The following is an 11,676-nucleotide window of genomic DNA, read 5'->3' as shown; positions in this document are numbered from 1 at the left end:
CTATGGGTGTATGAAGGCTCCTCCCCAAACCATACAAACCAGCCAAGCAGACCATCAGATACCCATGCCAGTCTCAACCAACAGCCACAGGTACCTGACAGAAGCATTTGTGTGAAGTTTGAAAAGACCTCGGAGATCATCAAGTCCAACCATACCTGTCTACTACCAAACCAGATCCCTGAAATCTCACCTGCCTGGCTTTTAAACCCCTCCAGAGATGGAGACTCCACCACCTCCCTGGGCAGCCTCTGCCAGTGCCTGAAAACACTTTCTGTGAAGAAGTTTTTACTGACTGGCTCATCTTGAGGCCATTTCCTCTCATCCTGTTGCCCGACACTGGGAGAAGAGACCAACACCCACCTCACCACAACTTCCTTCCAGGCAGTTGTAGACAGTCGTAAGGTCTCCTGTCGGCCTCCTCTTCTCCAGATTAAACAGCCCCAGGTCCCTCAGCTGCTCCCAGAACCCCTGTTCTCCAGCCCCTTCCCCAGCTCTGTTCCCTTCTCTGGACGCGCTCCAGCCCCTCAATGTCCTTCTTGGAGTGAGGGACCCAAAACTGAACCCACGATTCAAGGTGCGGCCTCACCAGCACCAAGTCAAGGGGGATGATCTCTTCCCTGCTCCTGCTGGCCACGCCATGGCTGATCCAAGCCAGGATGCTGTTGGCCTTCTTGGCCACTGCTGGCTCATGTTCAGCCGCTGTTGACCAGCACCCCCAGGTCCTTCTCTGCCAGGCAGAGCAAGACACTATCTTAAAGAGACACAAACACAGGAATCCAAAGCTGGTTATTTTTTCTTTGAAGACTCTCTGATATATTAAAAAAAAAAAGTATTCTTACAGATAATTCATTCCTCCTGGGATTAAACTGGACAGAAGCAGTCAAGGTGATGATACAGAACGTGCAGTCTGGCTTGTACAGAACTGCTATTCAAACATCATCGACACACACAAAGGATGGGCTCTCGCACACATCTGTTCCATCACAGCTGCTGCTCAGCCTCAGTGAACATCTTTGGAATACAGGCTCTTCAAAAATATTAGGGAACTTAAATATTCACAGGACAAAACCATAACATCCTTAAAAATATGAACAGAGACCTACAGCGATCAGCAAACACAAGCTGCCTATGGATACTCAAAACAGACCTTGGAGTAGCGACGCTAATCACAAGCGGAGGCTGGATTCCAGCAACTTGAAATACCTAGGAGGCAGTTTTGGGATACGGTTTTGCCTAAGGCAGGGAGGCAGTAAGAAAAGGTCAGAGTGCAGAAGGCAAATGTACATTAGCGCTAGAAGTTCATGTTAAACCAGGAGCCTAGAAGTACAGCAAGACAAAAAAAAAGGGAGTTTTGTTCTTTTAAAAGCCAAAAGTTCGCTGTATTTACTTCCTATATTGCACAAATAATCTTGAAAGAACTGAAAAACTATTATAGAAAACCCTGCTTTTGTAATAGCTACACTTAAATATTTCCCAGGCGGAGTTAGCCCACACAACTCAGCTTTAAAACCAGCTCAGCACCCAGCATTCCTGTGGCCCTGGTCCCTCTTCAAGTTAATGGAATTCGCCTTTGATTAAAGGGTGCTACTAGTTCGCCTCGGTGCCTCAGGGATTTATTGCTTTATCTTCCTAGTGATGCAGCCTAAGATCTAAAGTTTTAAGAGAGTTTAAGGCAATCCCACAAGACCCACACCCTAAGGGCGTTCATGGCACGCAGCAGTCTTCATCCAAACACCTGGAAAAGTCTGATAATTGAAAAATGACAGGACACTAGGATTTTAACCACTTTCTGACTTCATGAACTGCATCAGTACTACCCTGTCAGTAGTCACTCTTCTCTTCAAGCCGAAGGATTTGACATTGAGCTCCTTTTGAGCGGTGACTCAAACACTAATCTCGCATGCGAATAAAGCTAAGATGTATTCTCTGTGGCAGCAAGATTCACTTGGCGCTGCCTTACAGCATTCAGTGATGAGTCTCCACCAACTATGTCTTTACTCTCTGTTTCATCATCCGAGACATCCTCCTTATCGGCTTCTTGCTCTTCGTCCAGCTTTTTCAGACACTGATCTGTCTCTGGGCCTGAGGAAAAAAGAAAGCATGTATACACAAATAAATACCATCACCATGTCAAATTCACTTTCTTTAAGATCACAGATAGCACAGAACTCTGATAATGTAACGCAGGAAGCGCTTTCCAGTACTGGTCACTTCGCTGCTGTTGTACGTAGAATCATTGCTAGCGTGAAATTACTCACAGGTCGAGAACTAACACATTACAGACTAACCAAACAAGATATCAAAATCCCTCTGCTTTGGAAGACAGTCAGGTTCCTACAAGCCATAAACCAGCACTTAGATGTTCTTCCATGACCTTTTAAGACCACCTGGAAAGATTCCAGAGACAAACCTCAAAGGAATCACGCACCATCCACAGAAACATGAGTTCACTTTTAATCCTTACTTTGCTCCCCAAACTTACACAAACCCCCAAATTAGCAACACTGAGAGTATCACTTAAAACTTATCTCCTTGCACACGTGGAATTTCATACCTTGCACATATGAAAAAGCTGTAAAAACATTCTAGCTCCTGAAAACAAATTTACAAATACTTCAGCTAAAAAATACAAATTCAGTATAAACCCACAGGGCAAACAGCTGCGGGTAAATCATAGAATCACTTGGTTGGAAAAGACCTTTGAGATCATCGAGTCCAACCATACCTGTCCACTACTAAACCAGATCCCTGAGCACCTCTCATCCACCCGTCTATTAAACCCCTCCAGGGGTGGAGACTCCACCACCTCCCAGGACAGCCTCTGCCAGAGCCCGAGAACCCTTTCCATGAAGTTTTTCCTCATGTCCAATCTAAACCTGCCCTGGCGCAACTTGAGGACATTCCCTCTCATCCTATCACCTGTCTCTTGGGAGAAGAGACCCAGCACCCACCTCACCACAACCTCCTTCCCAGGAGCTGCAGAGAATGATGAGGTCTCCCCTCAGCCTCCTTTTCTCCAAGCTAAACATCACCAGGTCCCTCAGACGCTCCCAGAACTCCTGGCCTCCAGCCCCTCAATGTCCTTCTTGGAGTGAGGGGCCCAAAACTGAACCCAGGATTTGAGGTGCGGCCTCACCAGTGCTGAATCCAGGGGCACAATCCCCTCCCTGCTCCTGCTGGCCACGCTGTGTCTGATCCAGACCAAGATGCCATGGGCCTTCTTGGCCACCTGGGCACACTGAAAGCACAGCGTCAGTCGCAGGTGTGAACTTCTACACTCTCACCTCCCACAGACAAGTTACAAAGCAATGCTTATGAAACAAGATTACCAAACAGCTTCACGGAATGAGAAGCATGCAGCACACTTACTTGTGTGACGGTATTCCGGTGGTCTGCGCCTTTTGGATGGAAAGACACAGTCTGCTAAGAACACCATTATCTGCAACCAAAGACAGACACGTTTATGCACCCAAACATCCTGTTCATCAGAATCACAGAATCGTTTAGGCTAGAAAAGACCCATAAGATCATCAAATTCAAACCTTAACCTAACACCACCAAGCCCACTACTAAACCCTGGCCCAAAGTGCCACACGCAGGCTTTTTGAATCCCTCTAAGGATGGAGATTCCAACAGTGCCCTGGGCAGCCTCTGCCAGCACTGGACAACCCTTTCCACAAAGAAATTTTTCCTAATATCCAATCTAAGCCTCCCCGATGCAACTTGAGGCCATTTCCTCTCATTCTATTGCCTGTTACTTGGGAGAAGAGACCAGCACCTCACCACAACCTCCTTTCCGAGAGCTGCAGAGAGCGATGAGGTCTCCCCTCAGCATCCTATTCTCCAGGCTAAACAGCACCAGGTCCCTCAGCTGCTCCCAGACCCCTTGGGCTCCTGCCCCTCAACATCTTTCTTGTAGTGAGGGGCCCCAAAACTGAACCCATTCTGCACCCCATCCCTGTCTTCCAGCTCAGGGGACTGGGTACCCCAGGAAAGCAGGTCTGACTATGGAAGCCTGAGGCAGAGAAGGCACTAGTGTAACACACAGTCACAAGCCAATCCATTTCAAGTGCTTCACTTACAAGAGCCAGGATCACTCCCAGAAACAGAGTCACCAACGCAAAAACAATGTAGGAGCCCCAGATCGGTATTCCAACATTTTCTGTTAAGTAATTGTGGCAGTGCTGGAATAAAAGACAAGAAAATCACTTCAAGAATAGTGGAATATTGTGTCTGTTAGGATACAAGAAAGGTCTGGGCACGTACCCTGATCCACATTGACAGCTGAAACAAGGCTGACATGCTGCTCATCCTGGAACAAAGCAGAAAGAAGGAACTGAAAACATCTTTAAGGTAGTCACATACCTGAATCTTTTGATGCATCTCACTGGCCATCACTCAGTCTCAGAACTTTCTGCTTGTGCCTGGTTTCCCTCCTAACTACTTCAGTAGTTTTTATCTTCTATTTGGTCTTTTAGTCCAATAAAGGCTCCTTTGCCATGAAGGAATATCAGCTTCTAGCATGTTCCACATATGGACAACTACAAACTCACAAACTTCCTTAACTCAGATCTGCTGACATATGAACTTCAGTCACTTCTGTTTATGATCCGAGTTATACTTGGGCCAAAACTCTGCGAGAAGCCAGCTGTAACTCTACCTAAGATATTAAGAATTTAGCATCTGGATATTCTATTGAAACAAAAAAATAACCTTTTAAAACCCAAACAGGTTATATAAGAACTGAGAGATCTTCAGACAGTCAAGTTTAGCTGTATTTTACATATAAGACCAGGCTATCCATCACGTACATCCTACTAATTCTGACATTTCCCTGTCACTGTGACACTTCAGCATTAAATATTCGCTGTCTGTAAAGGAAAGGAGAATTTGAAACATTAAGCCACCTTCAGCTGCTAATGACTGATCCTGTACACCGTATCAGCAGGCACAACAGAGCTGGCACTGTACACTTCTAATAGATAACCAAATATCTATAAGGCCCCTTTCAACCCAAACCATTCTAAGATTCTGTAATTCTATTAATCGTATCTTATTAATATTAATCTTATTAACCTTGAAATTAGCACCATTCCACACATTCCTTGGTGTGGGTGGATACTACAGAGACCAACTGCACAGCCTGAAGATTTAAACAGCACTGTGAGTAGTCAACGATGAGCTTCCTAGAAGAAATCATAGAAAGCCAGGTTGGAAGGGACCTCAGGGATCATCTAGTCCAACTTTTTTAGGTGATCTAGAGTTTACATGAGCACCCTAACAAGCTAAGCCTTAAAAGCATCTGGTGTAGAGGAATCCACCACTTCCCTGGAGAGATTATTCCAATGTTTAACTGTTCTCATGGTGATCCAATTGCAATCTCTCCAGAGCATCTTACACCCATTACCCCTTGTCTTTCCCTCGTTGCTCTTCCTAAGAAGAGAGTCTCCATCCTCTTGGCAGACACCCTTTATGTACTGGTATGAGGCAATAAGGTCTCCCCTAAGCCTTGTCCTGTAGAATTCCAGTCAAGCATAACACCTCATAAACAAACAGGGCTACAGCACAGTTAGCACAGAGGTGTTTCAGCTGTCATTGCTCCAACAGAAGAACAACCATGAACAGTTCAGGTCATTTGCCTCAACCGATGATGTCCCCAACACGCTTTATCACTCGCAGTTACACAACTACTCTGAAACTACCACGTAGGACATGCAGCAACAATTAAAAGCATTTCAAAGCACAAATCCCGAAAGAATTCCAAAGAGTACATTTCTTCTCAGAATACAGACTCCCCTCCTCACTTTTCCTTCAACAAAGGAATCTTCACACTTCCACTCTGCTTTGAGCTTTGCTACAGATCACAGAATCATAGAACAGGTTGGAAGGGAACTCAAACCCCATCCATTTCCACCCTCTGCCATGGGCAGGGACACCTCCTGCTGGATCAGGGGCTCCAAGCCCCATCCAACCTGACCTTGAAAACCCCCAGGGATGGGGCAACCACCACTGCTCTGGGCAACCTGGGCCAGAGCCTCCCCACCCTCACAGCAAAACATTTCTTCTTAAGATCTCTTCTCAATCTCTTCTAGCTTCAAACCATTCTCCCTCATCCCTATCCCTACACTCCCTGATCAAGAGCCCCTCCCCAGCTTTCCTGGAGCCTCTTTCAGTAGTGGAAGCTGTTGTAAGGTCTCCTCTCAGCCTTCTCTTCTCCAGGCTGAAAAAAACCAACTCTCTCAGCCTGTCCTCATACAGGAGGTGCTCCAGCCCTTGGATCACCTTCATGGCCTCCCCTCTCCAAGAGATCCATGTCCTTCCTGTGCCGAGGACTCCAGAACTGAACACAGAGCTCCAGGTGAGGTCTCCTCAGAGTGGAGCAGAAGGGGCCAAATCCCCTCCCTCACCCTTGAGCTCACACCGCTTTGAACACAGCCCAGGATACAGCTGGCATCCTAATGCCTTCTGAAATTAATAGCCCACACCTTACAACCACCTTTCTACATTATTTTCCAGTTTTTATTGCAAATTCCCAGGAATTTAGCTGGCCAAAACACCTTTCTGCTGCAGAATTAAAAGAAGAACTTCAAGTTTCAGCAAGTTACCCACACACAGCTAGAACTATTTGAAGCCTTTAAGTAAACCTTGCTCAGGACAGCTTTGCTAGGCTTGTGCACGCAATCCTCCTGTAGCCAAGGTGGGAAGCATGGCCACCAACCCATCACATTCACACACCTGCACAGAGGCACTGCATGAGCTGTTAGCCACAAGCAACGCACCCAAGGACCTGTCCCAGCACGCCCCATCCCTAACGCCTGCAGGCTTGAAAGCAAATTATTATAGTAATCAGACCAACACTTACAGGAAGGAAGAAGGTCCAAACCATGACGACACCGGTTCAATAGATTTCCACTCCTGGTCACTGATGAAATTGATGAAATCAGTTTTAGTCCTTGCACCTTGGTATCTCCTGAATTCTCCATCTTTACAGCTGTAAAATAAACCAAAAAGTCACTTATTTTACACAGCACAGCATTTCCTTCCTCTCAACAACTTCCTTCCCACCGCCTTGCCTGTGTTTTTTTTTAAGAGATATTTGCTCTAAAATGTTTTTGAGAAATCCTGACTGCAAGTATTTCTAGATTTCGCTCCACATGTATCCTGGGCTTGCTTTAGGCTGCAATGCCTTAAAGAGTTGCCACACAACTGCATTAAGATCAACCTAAAGATTGCAAAATGGAAACACCCATGAAAAAGCAGAATAAATAAGGCCTGAAGGGAAAGGAAAAGCAAGAGCTGGCAGCCCTGCAAGGTCACAGTGGGTAAGACAGTGGCTGTCTCTGTGTGAACTAACTCAGTCTTAAAAAGCATTATGAATCTTATTCATTTGCCCAAAAAAAAGGGAAAAAAAACAGCCCTCTATCCTCCAAAAAATCCCGCTGCATTGCATACTTACTGATAGATGGTAGGAAGAGCTGTTATGACAAATCGTCCACTCAATCCTGTAAGAAAACAGTTATTTTCAGAATAGTAGAGTACCGTTAGGTAAGAAAAGACAAGAAATGTTATCTGCGCACTGAAATAAAAAGCTGCTCCCAGCTCTCAATCTTTAATTGTGATCAAACACAGATTTGTACACATCAAAGTGCTGCACACAGGCTATAAGAGGAGATCCTAGATAAAGAGCAAGAAAATTTCTCCAGACGGAAAAAAGAGATGTGGGACAATAACCATTCTACTGGACTGTTTTGTCTGTAGCCCTTTGGAGACACTCCTGGAGCCCCTTTCAGTACTGCAAGGCCGCTATAGGGTCTCCCGGAAGCCTTCTCTTCGTCAGGCTGAACAACCCCAACTCTCTCAGCCTGTTCTCACGTAGGAGGCGCTCCAGCCCTCGGATCATCTCTGTGTGGACCTGCTCTCCTAATTTCCAACCTCAACCTCCACTGGCACAACTTGAGGCCATTTCCTCTCATCCTGTTACTTGGGAGAAGGGACCAACACCCACCTCACCACAACTTCCCTTCCAGGAGCTGCAGAGAGCAATGAGGTCTCCCCCCAGCCTCCTCTTCACCAGACTAAACAGCCCCAGGGCCTTCAGCTGCTCCTCATAAGCTGTTTCTCTTGTTCCCTTTCTATATTAAGGAAGGCAAACCGCGGAGAGCAATGAGGGGAAGTGTGGAGAGTCATAAGGTCTCCCCTCAGCCTCCTTTTCTCCAGGCTAAACAGGCTCAGGTCCCTCACCCACTCCTCTTATTCCCTTTATCTCTTAAGACTATAGCATTCAGCTTACATATAGCAATCTGCCTTCCAATATTAGATCACCTACTAATGTTGTACATTCCCTGCGGCCCTCAGCCCACCCAAATTCCCTCCTGGTGTTGGGAGCAGCCCCTAGACCCTCACCTGGCTGCTTCGTTACATCCACTTTGGCAATGTTCACCTCCAGGTCCTCACCCCACTCAGCGAACTTCTCCCACTCAGGCTGCAGTCCCTGGCAGGCAGGGCACCACGGGGCGTAGCTGGGGGCGATACAAGAAGTAGTTACTACTACAAACAGTAGAATATCTTGATTTAAGCTAAAGTACAGTTAAGTTTCATCTAAGTAATGTATTTTTTTGAAAATCAGATGGAACATTTCAGATAAGTAATGGTGTATTTGGTATATTGTTTCATACGAGTAACTGTATTTTTTGAAAGTTAGACAGAATGTCTCTCTGACAGCATGCGTTTTCAAGCAGTGTTTTTCCATACACTGTTCTTTCTTTGGAGATGATAACATCTTGTGTCCAGTATCATTTGTGCTGAACAGAGGTGTCTCCAGTAATCACCTCTGTGTGCAGTCTTTCCCCATCCCAAATCACACAGAAAGATCCAAGTTGGGAGGGACCGACAAGGATCATTGGGTCCAACTCCTGTCCCTGCATGGGACAACCCCAACATCCACACTGTGGGGCTGAGGACATTGGCCAAACACTTCTGGAATATTGTCAGGCTGAGACTGCTTCCCTGGGAGCTGTTCCAGTGCTCCACCACCCTCTGGGGGAAGAACCTGTTCCTAATGTCTAACTTAAGCCTCCCCTGGTGCATCTTCCTGTTATCCCCTCAGGTCCTGTCGTTGTCACCAGAGAGAAGAGCTCAGTGCCTGCTCATCCTCCTCCCCTTGTGAAGAAGCTGTAACTGCAATGAGGTCTCCCCTCAAGTCTCCTCCAGGCTGAAGGGACCAAATGACTTCAGCTGTAGGTCACACATAGATCTAGAGCCAACTCCAATTAGCAAGAGATTTGACTGCTTGAAGTTCTTAATAACATTATGATTAGTCCTCAGGAAGCAAAAGAATATGCATAAGATTTCCGGGAAAATGTGTACACATGCACATAAGTAGGAACTACACTCTGTACTCAGCTCTTGCCTGGCTGCTGCCTTCCAGTACCGAAAGGGGCTCCAGGAAAGCTGGGGAAGGGTTCTTGATCAGGGAGTGCAGGAATAGTGTGAGGGGGAACGGTTTTCAGCTGAAAGAGGGGAGATCGAGATGACACCTGAGGAGGAAATGTTCTGCTGTGAGGGTGGGGAGGCCCTGGCCCAGGTTGCCCAGAGCAGTGGTGGCTGCCCCAACTCTGGAGGGATTCAAGGCCAGGTTGGACGGGGCTTGGAGCCCCTGATCCAGTGGGAGGTGTCCCTGCCCCCGGCAGGAGGTGGATCTGGATGATCTTTCAGGTCCCTTCCAACCCAAACCATTCTGTGATTGCCCTCCAACCGAACCCACTCCGCGATGCTACGAGATCACTCCCTCACGTTGCCCAGGCCTGATTAAAGGAGCCTTGCTTTCCAAAACGCGTGTCAGAGTTTATTTCCCGGCATTCTCGCTATCAATGACGGTAAAACCCTATCAGTGGCGGCGCCTCAGGGGCGCCCCCCCCTCCCTCCACCCCGTGCGGCCCCTCCCGACTCACAACTGCACCATCCACTCGCCCTGCAGCAGCTCCCGCCACATCTCGTCCGACAGCACCTTCACGGGGCTCTGCTTGCCCAGCGCGGCCGCCACCGACAGCGAAACCCAGAACAACGGCGCCCACGACCTCCCGAGAGACGCCATCTCGCCCGCACGCGCGCGCGGGACAAACCGTAAAAGGGCGGGGCTTAAGGGCGGCGCGCGCGGCGGCGACGCCGGGGCCGCCCGCTCCCCTGCTACTCTGCGCATGCGCACCCGCGCCTCCCGGCTCATGCGCGCGCGGGTGCCATTTCCCCCTTGACTCTGCGCATGCGCATTCGCCCCACTTTGCTTGCGTTCCGCCTCTGCCTACGGGGCCCGGGCCGCCTCTGCGCATGCATGTCTAAAGAGCCCTTCCCTCCTGGGATCACTTTCCCACAAACCCCCACAGGCGCCCTCTCCCGCCTGTGCGCACGCGCATCTCGAGCCTAGGCTAGCCCCCGCGCCCCCCCACGCATGCGCACCTCGTGCACCACTGCTCATGTGAGCCCTCTCCACGCGCCCCGCCTAAAGTGCCCACTGCGCATGCGTACCTCGCCCCGCTCGGCTCGCAGACCCGTCCCCCTCTTCCTCTGCGCATGCGCACCAAGCGCACATGCTCTTCCTCTCTTTCCCCCCCCCCCTCCCGCTTCTGCGCATGCGTACCTCGCACGTCTTAGTTCACGAGTGCTTCTTCCACCTCCAGGCGCGCAGTGGTGTAATGGTTTGGTGGGAAGGAGCCTCGTAGAGCAAAGGGATGGGGCTCAGCCTCCTAAATCCGAGAACATCCTGAAGGCTACACACAGGCTTTTGCTACAAGCATCACCAATGCTTCTGTTAGCCACAATTGTAGAAACATAGAATGGTTTGGGTTGGAAGGGACCTCAAAGCCCACCCAGTTCCACCCCCTGCACTTCCACCTCCCACTGGATCAGGGGCTCCAAGCTCCATCCAACCTGGCCTTGAACCCCTCCAGGGATGGGGCAGCCACCACTGCTCTGGGCAACCTGGGCCAGGGCCTCCCCACCCTCACAGTGAAGAAATTCCTCCTTATGTCCAGTCTAAATCTGCCCCTCTCCAGTTTATACCCGTTCCCCTCATCCTGTCACTCCAAGCCTTTGTGAACAGCCCCTCCCCAGCTTTCCTGGAGCCCCTTCAGGTACTGGAAGGTCGCTCTAAGGTCTCCCCAGAACCTTCTCCAGGCTGAACAACCCCAACTCTCTCAGCCTGTCCTTGTATGGGAGGTGCTCCAGTCCTCAGATCATCCTTGTAGCCTCCTCTGGACCCGTTCAACAGCTCCATCTCCTCCTTATGTTGAGAATTCCAGAACTCCAGGTGGGGTCTCACCAGACTTGAGCAGAGGGGCAGAATCCCCTCCCTCCCTGCTGGCCACACTGCTTTGGATGCAGCCCAGAACACAGTTGGTTTTTGGGCTGTGAGCGCACATTGCCGGCTCGTGTCAAGCTTCTCATCCCCAGCACCACGAGTCCTTCTCCACAGGGCTGCTCTCAATCCCATCATCCCCCATCCTGTATTGAAATCGGGGATTGCCCCAACCCAGGTGTAGGACCTTGTACTTGGCCGTGTTGAACCTCATGAGGTTCTCACAGCCCCACTTTCAGCCTGTCCAAGTCCTTGTGGATGACATCCTATCCTTCCAGTGTGTCAACTGCACCACTCAGCTTGGTGTTATCTGCAAACTTGCTGAG

The 11,676-nt window shown here is 49.0% G+C and overlaps 1 protein-coding gene across 1 annotated transcript; it reads right to left on the bottom strand.

The window, feature by feature from the left end:
* Window positions 1–782: 782 nt before the first annotated feature.
* Window positions 783–10,240, bottom strand: TMX1 (thioredoxin related transmembrane protein 1). Its single transcript, XM_054069044.1, has 8 exons — window positions 9,951–10,240; window positions 8,404–8,519; window positions 7,457–7,502; window positions 6,863–6,991; window positions 4,267–4,312; window positions 4,083–4,184; window positions 3,370–3,439; window positions 783–2,082 (listed from the first exon to the last, which is right to left on the bottom strand). The coding sequence occupies exons 1-8, from the start codon at window positions 10,220–10,222 to the stop codon at window positions 1,913–1,915; spliced, it is 951 nt and encodes a 316-aa protein (XP_053925019.1). The 5' UTR covers window positions 10,223–10,240; the 3' UTR covers window positions 783–1,912.
* Between the last annotated feature and the right edge of the window lie 1,436 nt (window positions 10,241–11,676).

This window comes from Cuculus canorus, chromosome 5 (genome assembly GCF_017976375.1).
Source record: "Cuculus canorus isolate bCucCan1 chromosome 5, bCucCan1.pri, whole genome shotgun sequence".
NCBI classification, from domain to species: Eukaryota; Metazoa; Chordata; class Aves; order Cuculiformes; family Cuculidae; genus Cuculus; species Cuculus canorus.
Note: the sequence above shows the minus strand (reverse complement) of the source record. Positions and strands in the feature narration are given on the sequence as shown.

Excerpts from the sequence above, each read along its gene's own strand:
- TMX1 (XM_054069044.1), bottom strand. The coding sequence starts at position 10,222 with ATGAGCCGGGAGGCGCGGGTGCGCATGCGCAGAGTAGCAGGGGAGCGG. Across the intron at positions 4,185-4,266 it reads AGCTGTCAATGTGGATCAGG|CACTGCCACAATTACTTAAC; the intron begins GTACGTGCCCAG and ends CTTTTATTCCAG. Across the intron at positions 3,440-4,082 it reads TGGGAGTGATCCTGGCTCTT|ATAATGGTGTTCTTAGCAGA; the intron begins GTAAGTGAAGCA and ends CTTTGGTTGCAG.